The sequence below is a fragment of the Carcharodon carcharias genome, chromosome 16, assembly GCF_017639515.1.
Source record: "Carcharodon carcharias isolate sCarCar2 chromosome 16, sCarCar2.pri, whole genome shotgun sequence".
NCBI classification, from domain to species: Eukaryota; Metazoa; Chordata; class Chondrichthyes; order Lamniformes; family Lamnidae; genus Carcharodon; species Carcharodon carcharias.
The window spans coordinates 26,301,718-26,315,244 of record NC_054482.1 but is presented as its reverse complement, the minus strand read 5'-3'; the positions used below and the strand labels follow the sequence as shown (position 1 = coordinate 26,315,244).

The following is a 13,527-nucleotide window of genomic DNA, read 5'->3' as shown; positions in this document are numbered from 1 at the left end:
CCAGCTCAAACAGAGCCAGCTGAGAGTAGTCAGCAACTAACCTGCTAGTGCTGATGATCTCTTTAAATAGCTCTGCTAGAGGGTGGGTCCTTCCTGCTGTTGAATGAATGTTCAGCTGCGTGTGGTTAAGAGAGGGCATAAGCTAGAACAGTGAGGTCAAACATGGCAGCTCTAGCAATAAATCAGCATTACACTTTTTACTGATGTCACGATCTGCCTGCTCTAGCTTTTTCAAATGAAAGCTCCTGACACCTGCGCTAGCATTCTCATTAGGATGGAGCCAGGTGCAGGCCACAGTGGAGTTGAATAGAAGCAGCACCATTTTGAAAGGAGAAAGTGAGGGAGAGAGAGAGAGAGGAAAGAAACAAGAGAAAAGAAGGAAATGATTTGCATTTATATGGCACATTTCGTGGTCATTGATGTCTCAAAGTGCTTTACAGCCAATGTAGTGATTTTAAAGTGTAGTCACTGTTGTAATGTAGGAAATGTGGCAGCCAAATTGCATACAGCATTCTCCCACAAACAGCAATGTGATAACAATCTGCTTTTGTGGTGTTGATTGATGGATAAATATTGGCCAGAACACTAGGGGTAACTCCCCTGCTCTTCTTCAAAATAGTGCCATGGGATCTTTCACATCCACCTGACCAGGCAGATGGGGCCTCTATTTGAAGTCTCATTTGAAAGGCAGCACTTTCAACAGTGTGGTACTCTCTCAGTACTACGCTGCAGTGTCAGTCCTGATTTTTGCGCTCAAGCCCTGGAGTGGGACTTGAATGCAGAACCTTGCAATTCAGAGCAACAGTGTTACCAAATTAGCTACAGATGACACTTCAAAATGGCATAAATAGCGCCAATTTTTGTCACTGATTGTTTAATTTCCAAATAATTGAAGAATGTAAGCAATCACCTATTCTTTCCACCCTTAAAGGTAAAACTTGGGAGAAAATCCTGTCTTGCACTGCCAATGAGGGATGTGCTGTACGTACCCCCAATGTAACACAATAGCTGATTTTTTTTTAATTCATTCATGGGATGTGGGTGTCGCTGGCTAACCACATTTATTGCCCATCCCTAATTGCCCTCAAGGTGGTGGTGCGCTGCCTTCCTGAACCGTTGCAGTCTACGTGGTGTAGGTATATCCACAGTACTGTTGTGAAGGGAGTTCCAGGATTTTGACCCAGCGACAGTGAAGGAACAGTGAAATATTTCCAAGGAAAAACTCAGCAGGTCTGGCAGCATCGGCGGAGAAGTAAAGAGTTGACGTTTCCAGTCCTCATGACCCTTCGACAGAACTTGAGTTCGAGTCCAAGAAAGAGTTGAAATATGAGCTGTTTTAAGGTGTGTGGGGGGGGGCGTGGAGAGAGAGTGGGAGAAAAGTGGAGGGGGGGGGGTGTGGTTGTAGGGACAAACAAGCAGTGATAGAAGCAGATCATCAAAAGATGTCAACAACAATAGAACACACAGGTGTTAAAGTTGGTGATATTATCTAAACCAATGTGCTAATTAAGAATGGATGGTAGGGCACTCTAGTGGGGGTGGGGAGAGCATAAAAGATTTTAAGATATTTAAAAATAATGGAAATAGGTGGGAAAAGAAAAATCTATATAATTTATTGGAAAAAAGGAAGGGGGAAACAGAAAGGGGGTGGGGATGGGGGAGGGAGCTCACAACCTAAAGTTGTTGAATTCAATATTCAGTCCGGAAGGCTGTAAAGTGCCTAGTCGGAAGATGAAGTGTTGTTCCTCCAGTTTGCGTTGGGCTTCACTGGAACAATGCAGCAAGCCAAGGACAGACATGTGGGCAAGAGAGCAGGGTGGAGTGTTAAAATGGTAAGCGACAGGGATCCGCAGTTTTTTTGTTTTTAAATATTTCCAAGTCAGGTTGGTGTATGCCTTAGAGGGGAACTGAATCCATCGGTTTAATTTGCCACACTACTGACTCATGAAGCTGAATTTTATGATGGACATCAAGACCCCAATGTAGGGGTAAAGAGCAATTCCCAAACACATACTTGTCAGCTGCAGGACCTGTTTGGCATTTTTATCACAGGCCTCCTAATTGGCCATCTGTGGGCCTGCTGTCCAATTAAGGATATTGGGAAGGCTCCAATCAGACAGCCAGCAGCTCTGAAGCCTCAACATTGCCACCAGGATGTACTATCACTGCTGGGGTATGTAGGCAAACTGGAGCCTCCTAGAGACAAGTTGAAAAAAAGGTCTTGGGGCTGAGGGGAAACCCATCCAGGGAGATTGTTGGGGCGCAGGTGTTGCCTTTTCTGCCCACATCCCTTTGAGCCATGAAGCTTTACCCACTGGGAGGTCATACTGCCACTGGCAAAATGTTGACGGCACTATAAAATGGTCCATCAATTGTACTTTTAATTCTGGAAATTATGTCTGGTCCCACCAGAGTTAAAATGTCTCGACAGGACATGCTCCCTTGATTTGACCAGTTTCCCAGCCCGCTTCCCAGGGCCTACTAAATTGCTGGCAATGACGTTTTCCATGTACGCCTCTGATCATCAGTTGTACTTCATACATCCAGCAATGCCTCAAATATCCCATTCTGTTCCATTTTCTTTTTTCACGGGATGTGGGCATCGCTGGCTGGGCCAGCATTCATTGCCCATTCCTAACTGTCCTCGTGTAGGTGGGGTTGAGCCACCTTCTTGAACTGTAGTCCACATGGTGTAGGTGCACCCACAGTGCTGTTAGGAAGGGAGCTCCAGGATTTAATCACAGCGACAGTGAAGGAACGGCGATATATTTCCAAGTCAGTTAAGGTGCGTTAATTGGAAGGGAACTTGCAGATGGTGGTGTTCCCATGCATCTGCTGCCCTTGTCCTTTTAAATGGTAAAGGTCTCAGGTTTAGAAGGTGCTGTTGAAGGAGCTTGGCGAGGTCCTTCAGTGCATCTTGTACATGGTACACACTGCTGCTCCTGTGCGTCGGTGGTGGAGGGAGTGAATGTTGAAGGTGATAGATGGGGTACCGAACAAGCAGCTTCTTTGTCCTGGATGGTGCCAAGCTTCTTGACTGTTGTTGAAGCTGCACTCATCCAGGCAAGTGGAGAGATTTCCATCACACTCCTAACTTGTGCCTTGTAGAAGGTGGACAGGCTTTGGGGAGTCAGGTGGTGAGTTATTGATCGCAGGATTCCTGGCCTCTGAACAGCTCTTGTAGCCAGAGTATTTATGTGGCTGGTCCAGTTCAGTTTCTGGTCAATGGTAATCTCCAGAATATTGATAATGGAGGATTCAGTGTTGGTAATGTCATTTTACGTCAAGGGGCGATGGTTAGATTCTCTCTTGTTGGAGATGGTCATTGCCTGGCGCTTGTGCGGTGTGAATGTTACTTTCCACTTATCAGCTGCATATGGACATGGACTGCTTCAGTATCTGAGGAGTCGCAAATGGCACTGAACATTGCCATCAGCGAACATCCTCACTTCTGACCTTTTAATGGAGGGAAGGTCAGTGATGAAGCAGCTGAAGATAGTTGGTTCAAGGACACTACCCTGAGGAACTCCTGCAGCGATGTCCTAGGGCCAAGATGATTGATGCCCAACGACCATGACCATCGCCCTTTGTGCTAGGTATGACTCCAACCAGTGGACAGTTTTCCTCAATTCCCATTGACTCCAGTTTTGCTTGGGCTCCTTGATGCCACACAGTCAAATGCTGCCTTGATGTCAAAGGCAGTCACTCTCACCGCACTTCTTGAGTTCAGCTCTTTTATTCATATTTGGACCAAGGATGTAATGAGACTGAGTGGCCCTGGTAGAACCCAAACTGAGTCTCAGTGAGCAGGTTATTGCTGAGTAGTATTGCTTAATAGTACACCTTCCATCACTTTGCTGATGATCAAGTGCAAACTAACGGGGTGGTAATTGGCTAGGTTGGATTTGTCCTGTTTCTTGTGGACAGGACATATCTGAGCAATTTTCCACATTGCTGGATAGATGCCAGTGTTGTAGCTGTACTGGAACAGCTTGGCAAGGGGCCTGGCTTGTTCTGGAGCACCAGTCTTCAGTAGGATTGCTGGAATGTTGTCGGCGCCCATAGCCTTTGCAGTATCCAATAGCTTCAGCTGTCTCTTGATATCAAATGGGGTGAATATATCTCCTGTAATTAATGCTCTATACTGCACACTATGTCTGACAGCATATCCCTCATGACATGCCTAAGAGTTGTCCTGATGACACACATTGCTCCCTACTGCTCTCACATCAAGAGCTGCAGACATACAATGGGGAAATAGCGTCTTCTGTTTACTTACGTCGTTTGTAAAACTGTCCCATAGTATATTTCAGCAGAATCGTAGCATCCACTATTTCAACTGTACATGAACCTTGATAGATGGATGCAACAGATCAGAGGGGAATGAAACAAGTGTGGGCCCCGCAAAATTCAGTCCCCACACAGCACATTACAAAGAGTGAAAGGAGAGTGAAAGCCAACTGATTCCTATCTGAAACAAAATTAATACTTTTACCAGCAACAGCTCAAATATAGATTCACGCAAAAGGCTCCCAGTAATCAGAGCTTTTACTTAGCTATTTACTTGTTTACACAGGGTTTCAGTGCTGTAAAGGCCAGCAAAAATAAACTGCAAGAAAATGAGCAGGAAGGTCAGAAGTGGAAATGAGAGGCGGTGGTTGTTAAAATATTTCAAATGTTCAGACGTAAAATGGCCATGTAGATTTACTTAAAAGGGAATCCCTCCCTCTTCACCACACTAGTCTACTGTGACCATCTGGATATCTTTATGGCAGGAAAGGAGGGTAGAAAATTGAAGAGAAAAATGAAACAATTATAAACTATCGAAAAATTATACACAAAGGGAGTCAGCAATTGATTCTCAACAGATTGTTCACATCAAACAGAAATCATGTAAAGGGTGCTTAGAAATTTTATTCCACCCTTATCCCTTTAAAGCTTCAGGTGAATGCTTAGCTTGGTTTGTTTTGCTAACAGTAAAGTATAGAAGGTGGAAATAACGTTCATCCCATTAAGAGTCTGGTACAACCTATTACTCGAGGTCACAGGTAAAAGTTTCCAGCAAAAGAAATGGTTTGAACCCAAGAATCATGCTCACCAGCCCTCTCTAAACCTTGTCCATTGTATCAGTGGTCTTTTTAATTTATTCTTTAGCTGTGGGCAGAGAAGGAGGAGGGCTGGAAGCAGAAGTGAGAGCTTTTGAGTGGGAGCTGCTGGATGAAGTACAGAAGGGTCACAAACACTACAGAAAAGCAAATGGGACTGAAAATTGGTTTAGGTGTGGGTCTGAAGGGCCATGAGGTCAGCAGCAAAGGACGAAGTGGAACTCAAGAACATCTAGAGGCAATGACCAGAAAAAATTAAGGAATTTCATCACATTCTTTGAACTAAGGTGCAGATTAAAGGGAAGTATAAAGGAGCAGGACAGAAAGATCGGAAGTGGGACGGTACAGGAAGGCATGGCAGAGCGAGATAGAGGGAAGAGCACCTGGAGGCCATTTTCTAAATCATATCAGGAGAAAACAGTGAGGCAAGTGGGTTAAAATAGCAGCAATTGGAAAATGGGAGACCCAGTAGCGTGGCGACAGGGCTGAATTCCTAAAGACAAAAATTGCCAAAGATTGTCTGGAGGGAAAAATATAAACAGGCAAGAACACAGTTAAATTAGTAGATTTTTTTCTGAGCCTACCTGAAATGAGGCTGAAGTAGCTGTGGTGGGCAGTGCAGAAAATTCTGCAGCTGCACAATTTTAGTCAATAAAGCTGGCATGACTGGGATCCACACCAGCTATTTGGTCATTTACTATTGGGAATTCTGCTGAGTACTGGGATGCCTACCTAAGAGAGAGTAATGTCGATGGCCAAAAATGGAGAGTACAACATATACATTGAGTTTTTTTCTGATTCAAATCAAAGTGATGTATGCCTGGATGAAGGATGGAGGCAAGACATAAGGCAAAGGAAGAAAGCCATGCATTTAGCTAATGTTTAATAACATCTCAGAAACACCCCAAAATTCTTCAATACAGCAGTGATCTTTCACACAGCAAAGTCTAAGTAAATCACTAATAAGTTCAAAGGCGACTTAGTCTGTTTTTGATGACAGTGATTGAGGAAGGAATGGAGGCCAGGAAACCCAGTCGTTGATCTGGAGCAGTAACTGTTTCTCTCTCCACAGGTGCTATTTGACCTGCTTAGTATTTCTTGCATTTTTTCTTCTTAACCAGGAGAACATGTTCATCACTGAACAGTACCTTCAGGTCTTGACAGTCACTTGAACTACAGGAATAGACAGAAAGGTTTTACAACAAAATCAAAAACTCAGCAGGTCTGACAGCATCTGCGGAGAGGAACACTGTGGACGTTTCGAGTCCGTATGACCCTTCATCAGAACTAAGACATATAGAAGTGAGATGAAATATAAGCCAGAAGAGCGGGGTGGGACAGGAGAGCTTGATAGGGGGCCAGTGAAAGGGGGCACCTTATCAAGAACTATCTGTCCCACCCCCCCTCTACTGGCTTATATTTCATCTCACTTCTATATGTCTTAGTTATGATGAAGGGTCATACGGACTCGAAACATCCACTGTGTTCCTCTCCGCAGATGCTGTCAGACCTGCTGAGTTTTTCCAAGTATTTTTGTTTTTGTTCTAGATTTCCAGCATCCGCAGTATCTTTTTATATAGAAAGTTTTTACATGTCACTCTGTACTACACTGGAGGGTCAGCAAGCATTATATGTTCATGTTTGGGAGTGGGGCTGAATCTACAATCCTCTGTTATCTTTGCCATAACTGATCCAAGTGGATACATTTAGTCAGCATATGAAAACTACTCTCAAGCCCTCTCAAGGTTGGATTTGAACTTATTTTCCAGAGATGGCCTATCATTTGAGATTCTAACAAATGCTTTTTAAAAAAAATAAAGGGAGTCAGTTGAAAAGTTGGAATAATTTACGTTCTATAACCAGGGATTGGATTATTATAAATTATACCTTGAGAGGTGAACAGGTGGATGTCATGTCTTTCTTATGGACTTTCATTATTTAAATGGTGCCTGTTTTAATTGCAAGTTAGGTCCTTCAAAATTTGACTTGGCAGTAGAGATGTTAGTAATGAATGGACAATGGAATTATGCATAATGAGCAGCGGAGTTCCACTTTTCCACTTACTGCTAACTGCTCTCTATTGCCAAGTATTTAATTAGCTAGAAAGCACTTTGGGATGTCCTGAGGTCATGAAAGATGCTACATAAATGCAAAAGACCAAGCTCTTGATTCAACAGAAGCTGCAGCTTCAAGTTACCATGATTTGAAAATCTAAAATGCCATTAGATCATCTCCAGCAGTTAGTGAGATGTCTACATACAGATTTCCATAATTTACAGATCACACTCACTTGCAGGAACCAGCATCATGCATGTTCAGACAACCGCAAAGAGTTTAATCAGAGGAGCATAAAGTTGGGAGGCTGCAACGGTGCTTGACAAACGAAAACTTTCTTGGTGAATACTGGCAGTCTCTTTACATTGATCACCTGGTTACATAGCTTGATCTCAATGGACCACTGGGAGCGTTGTTCAGTTTATAAATAGCAGGGCATCCAGAACAGTCACCAGTAGAATTCCACTCATCATTAGGCTCAGTACCAATGTCCATTTATTACCAAGTGCCCCACTGCCAAGGCAACTTTTGAAAGGCCCAACTTACAAATAAAACTGGCAAAATTTTAAAAGTGAAAATCCATGAGCCTGCTCACCTCCCAAGCTCTGATTTATATCAATCTAATCTCTGAATACAGTATCAAACAGTACTTTGAGATCCTATCGCCTCAAAAACATGCATAGCACATTCAAAGACAGAAAGCCACTTAAAAAAATAAGTTACTTAATTTAAAAATGGTACTCAATTGCAGTGCATCAGATACAGAGTTTAAAGTTGCTTTTGCTTCAAAAGCATTTAATTGTGGACCTAGAATTCACCAAACAAATGTCATCAATTATGAAAAAAAAGAGAGTAGCAATGAACTTATTTTCTTTGTACTTCAATATGAAGAAAGCAATACTTACAACATACGTGAAAGAGTGTTGAGAAAAATGTGCTAATAGTCACATTGAAATGACCAGCCAAGATTGCTTAAGAGTTGAGAGCACAATAGCTACATTAACCAGACACCAACAGATGAATAACAGATTGAATAGCATTTACAATGGAAACTAAAAAACAATGCATAGAACAGAATTCCATGGAAATGGTTAAGGACTGCGAGTGAATTTACACATTATTACATTCCATACATGGTTTTTACAGCAGATAAACTAGTCATTCTTCCCATGTGTGTGCAGGTATTAATGATCCATACCCAGGCCTTTTCACACCTTACTTCATCTAACCCTATCAACATGTACTTCTATTCCTTTCCCCTTCAAGTACTTGTCCAGCTTCCCTTAACATGCATCAGTGCTATACACTCAACCACACCAGCTGGTAGTAAATACCACATTTCACTATTCGCTGAAGTTTCTCCTAAATTCCTTTTGGGCTTAGTATTGCCTAGCTTGTGTTTACGTCACCTGGTTTTGGACTTCCCATGAATGGAAACATCATTTAAAACACTGATACACAATTTAAACAAGTTACACTTTTCATCTGATAAGCCTTTATATTTGCACAGAAGTATGGAACACACCAAATTCACATCTCAGCTCACTGTTGTAAATGGCTCAACATTTCAGGGAAACCAAAAGCATTTTGGACCTGTAAAAAATGTGGGTCTACGTGTCACTGGAATGAGTTTTGGTGATCTGAATGTGGGAACTCCATCTAACACAAATTGGATCCGAACATCACACAGCGAGCCCTGTGTGACCATATTATGTTAGGAAAGTAAAAGGTGGAGCATGATGCACAGAATTTGCACTCTCTAGATGAGATGTGACAACATAAAATTGTAAACAGGTATGTGTGGAGTAGGCTGTAGAAGACAAAGGTGAAATAGAAAATTGCCTCTGACAACATGATCAGAACTGGTGTCACTGTACAATGGCATGGTTTATAGGTCAGAAGCTTCCTGCATAGGAACTAATCATCATAAACCTATACTCTATCACACTACATAGTCTGCTAGAGTTTAGGTGTTCCGTGCCACAGTTTAATTTTGCGAAAACTATAACAATTTGTACTTATACAGCATATTTAAAATTGTAAATGTCCCAAGGTTTTTCTAAGCAGAATTATGAAATAAAATTTGGCATTGAGCCACATGAGATATTAGGATATGTGGCCAAAAGTTTAGTTAAAGAGAGAGCTTTAAGGGGTGTCTTAAAAGCACAGAGAAAAGCAGAGAGATTTAGAGAGGGAATTCAAGAGCTTAGAGCCTAACGAGCTGCCAATGGTGAATCAATGAAACTTAAGCATGTTCAAGAGACCAGAATGAGAGGAATGCAGAATTATCAGAGCATTGCAGGGTTGGGAGGAGGCTACAGGGATGGTGAGGGATGAGGCCATGGAAGAATTTGAAAACAAAGATGAGGGCTTTAAAATCAAAATATTGTTGGAATGGAAACTAATGTGAGTCAGTAACAACAACCATCCATTCAAGTTGTACTCTAAGTTGTTCACTTAGATGAATGACATCACTACTTCATCTGTGCTTGTAGTAAACTGCCAAGTAATGAGTGGCAGTGGAACTCCAATGCACTGCATTTCAACGATTGTGGACACAGGATCACACTCATAATTCCTGACATACTGAGATCTTGATCTCAAGCAAGTTCTTGCACTCCACATTCCCTGCACACCAGTCTCGTGAATCTCATGATTTAAACCACAAGCAGCTCAAGATTATTCTTTGCATGAAAAGGTCCTAAGCTCGTGGATTACATTCTATACATGATCTAGTGGAAGTTTAGGCTTTCAAATCACGTCAACTTGAAGCTGCTGCTTCTGTTAAATCAAGAGCTTTGTCTTTTGCATTTATGTAGCATCTTTCATGACCTCAGGATATCCCATATAGAAGCTAAATTAATCCTATATAAAAGGCAACAATGATGCTTTGTTCGTCTAAAGCCTGCATTTCAGCTCTGTTCTGCTGTGATAGCAAAATACATCACACACTGATTGGCAGGCTCTCAAGTAATATGTTAGAGCAGGTACTGATTAGCTGTTTCAAAATAAAGTTATACAGCAGCTGCTTTGATCAAGCCAGTCAGGTGAAGACGCCAGCTGCACACTCTAACATGATACAAATGTAAATTGTACACTATCATGACATTGCATCTGGGAATATGCTTTTTTCCTTACATCAATGGCCACAAATTTACTTTACCCAAAGAAATATGTTGCATCTCTAAGAAACAATCGAGGCCTAAATATTGATGACCTTAAGAGTGGTTTGGGGAGGCTTGGGGTTTGAAAGAACCTCATGAATTTTCACCCACTGAAAAAAATCCAGGTTGGGGGAAGAGGTTCACTTAGATGAATGACATCACTACTTCATCTGTGCTTGTAGTAAACTGCCAAGTAATGAGTGGCAGTGGAACTCCAATGCACTGCATTTCAACGATTGTGGACACAGGATCGCACTCATAAATCCTGACATACTGAGGTCTTGATCTCAAGCAAGTTCTTGCACTCCACATTTCCTTACACATCAATCTCGTGAATCTCATGAGTTAAACCACAAGCAGCTCAAGATTATTCTTTGCATGAAAAGGTCCTAAGCTCAGTGATTTGCCACTGAATAGAACTGATCTCGGCACAGCTCTTGAATTCAGCTATTCGAATGACTGGATCCTGATCTTGGCCAGTACCATGCTTGTTCATCCTTCGAAATGACCATGTTCATCATCTGGGGTTTTTCGGTTGGGTTCCAGTGGGTGTGTAGGTACTGCTGAGGCTGATCTGCGCCTGGAAAGTTCTGCTGTAAACAGGACAGGATACCACAGACGGCTGAGCTTTGGACAAGTTCCTGGCTGGGGATTTCCTCTCCTTGTGTTTGCTCTCTGCCTCTGATATGCACTTGCTTTTGAAGGAGGCCGCACTGTTTATTATTTTGTTGCATCAGGGTGCAGTGATCCTGGGCGAGCTTCTTCTCAGGACTTGAAGTCGACATCAAAGCTCCTAAGTAAAGTTTTCAGAGCGTTCTTTTTTTAATACATTCACAGGCTGTGGGCTTCACTGGCTGGGCGAGCATTTATTGCCCATCCCTAGTTGCCCTTGAGAAAGTGGTGGTGAGCTCCTTTCTTGAACTGCTGCAGTCCATGTGATGTAGGTACACCCACAGTGCTGTTAGGAATGCAGTTCCAGGATTTTGACCCAGCGACCGTGTAGGAACAGTAATATATTTCCAAGTCAGGATGGTGAGTTACTTGGAGGGGAACCTCCAGGAGGTGGTGTTCCCATCCATCTGCTGTACTTGTCCTTCTAGGTGGTAGTGGTCGTGGGTTTGGAAGGTGCTGTCTAAGGAGCCTTGGTGAATTCCTGCAGTGCATCTTGTAGATGATACACACTGCTGCTGCTCTGTGTCGGTGGTGGAAGGACTGAATGTTTGTGGGTGTGGTGCCAATCAAGCGTGCTGCTTTTTCCTAGACGGTGTCCAGCTTCTTCAATGTTGTGGGAGCTACATTCATCCAGGCGAGTGGAGAGTATTGCATCACATTCCTGACTCATGCCTTGCAGATGGTGGACAGGCTTTGAGGAGCCAGGAGGTAAGTTACTCATCGCAGGATTCCCAGTCTCTGACCTGCTCTTGCAGCCACAGTATTTATATGGCTGTTCCAGTTCAGTTTCTGGTCAACAGTAACCCCCAGGATGTTGATAGTGGAGTTTAGCGATGGTAATGTCATTGAATGTCAAGGGGCGATGGTTGGATTCTCTCTCGCTGGAGATGGTCATTGCCTGACACTTGTGTGGCGCGAATGTTACTTGCCACTTGTCAGTCAAAGCCTGGATATTGTCCAGGTCTTGCTGCATTTGGACATGGCCTGCTTCAGTATCTGAGGAGTGCTCCTTGTGACACTTCCTCAGGCCGCCATGAGATTGCACCCCAACTCAAGTTCCCCACAGAAGGTTTGCTTTGGTAAGAAAGTGTCAGGCATTCTGGCTCCATCACCAGTCCAGTTCAGTTGCGATGTTCCATAGAAAGGTGACACTGGTCAACATGGGCGTATGGAATGTGTGCGTCCTCATGGATGACACAACAGCTGACAAACCTGAGAGAAGGACAGCTTGTTGGTAGAGAGCTGGCTAGGTACAACATTCACATCGCCGCCCTCAGCAAGATTCATCCACCTGAGTCAGCTCAAGGAAATAGGTGCAGGTTGCACACTCTTTTGGAGTGGCTGTAGAAAAGAAGAACAGCATGAATCTGGCATAGGCTTTGCTGTCATGAACCATCTCATCAGTAAGTTGACTTGCCTTCTCAAGGCTGTTAATCATCTGATGGTGCTTAAACTCCCCCTGCACAGCAACAGGCAAACAACTCTCATCAGTGTGTACGCCCCTACATGACCAACCCTGATGAAGTCAAGGATAAATTCTATGACAATCTCCACTCCTTCATTGCTTTTGTACCAAAGTCAGATAAGTTCATCATTTTTGGTGGCTTCAACTCAAGATTTGGTGTAAATCACCAGTTGTGGAAAGGGACCATCGGAAAAAACAGGGTTGGCGGTTTTAATAGCAGTGGTCTCCTCTTGCTGAAGATGTGTGCTGAGCATGAGCACTTAATTACCAACATAATTTTCTGCCTCTCTAATCACAGCAAGCTGTCTTGGATGCAGTCCCATTCTATGTGTTGGCATCTAATTGACTATGTCATCATCAGGCAGGGGTCAGGCAGAATATGCGTGTAATAAAATCCATGTGCGGTGCTGGCTGCGAGGCTGACCATTGACTTATCATTTCTTGGTGAGCTGCCACACAGTGAACTCATGACCGAGGCTGTTTTTTGTGCACTGAACTACTAATCTTAATCATTTACCACATGGCAAGCTCCTCACTTCAACCAGGCCATGTTATAAGGGGACAAATGGAAGGCAGAGGTTTCCATATAGAAAAGAAATCTAAATGGAATCTATCTCAACCTGTTCTAACACATTCATTAGCTCACGCACAGCACTGGCAGATATCTGGAGATAAGAATAACTAATGTGCCCCCTCCTGTCCAGTGATTGTAAAGTTTCTGGCAGAGGTAAGGAAGGAAATTATAAACAAAATCACTTTTGTTTCATCCGTTCATGGGGTGTGAGTGTCTCCAACAAGGTGCGCATTTGTTGTCCATCCCTAATTACCTCAGGGAGGACTCAAATTATACTCTTTATCCACTATATTTAAAAAATCAGTTTTATCCTATTTGTAAAATATTAGGCCAAACTCTCTTGTGAAATAAACAGGGTGTTCTTCGAATCACTCAAAATTTGGGGGAAATACCACAAAATAAAAATTGGATTTAGTGTGTATTTGTAATAGATGTACTATTGAAAAATATCACACAACTACAAGCCATTGCTCCAATGAGTTTGAGAAATAT

The 13,527-nt window shown here is 42.8% G+C and overlaps 1 protein-coding gene across 2 annotated transcripts in view; it reads right to left on the bottom strand.

Annotated features, from left to right (window-relative positions):
• Positions 1-13,527, bottom strand: part of imp3 (IMP U3 small nucleolar ribonucleoprotein 3) — a 290,648-nt gene that overhangs the window by 29,941 nt on the left and 247,180 nt on the right. The window contains exon 6 of one of the 2 annotated variants that reach the window (XM_041208909.1): positions 5,972-6,278. The exons of the other annotated variant lie outside the window; for it this stretch is intronic. Within the exon in view, the coding sequence (XP_041064843.1) occupies positions 6,194-6,278 (85 nt within the window). The 3' untranslated portion in view covers positions 5,972-6,193. Of the gene's footprint in view, positions 1-5,971; positions 6,279-13,527 lie in introns of those variants that run through there. 2 annotated transcript variants of the gene reach the window in all.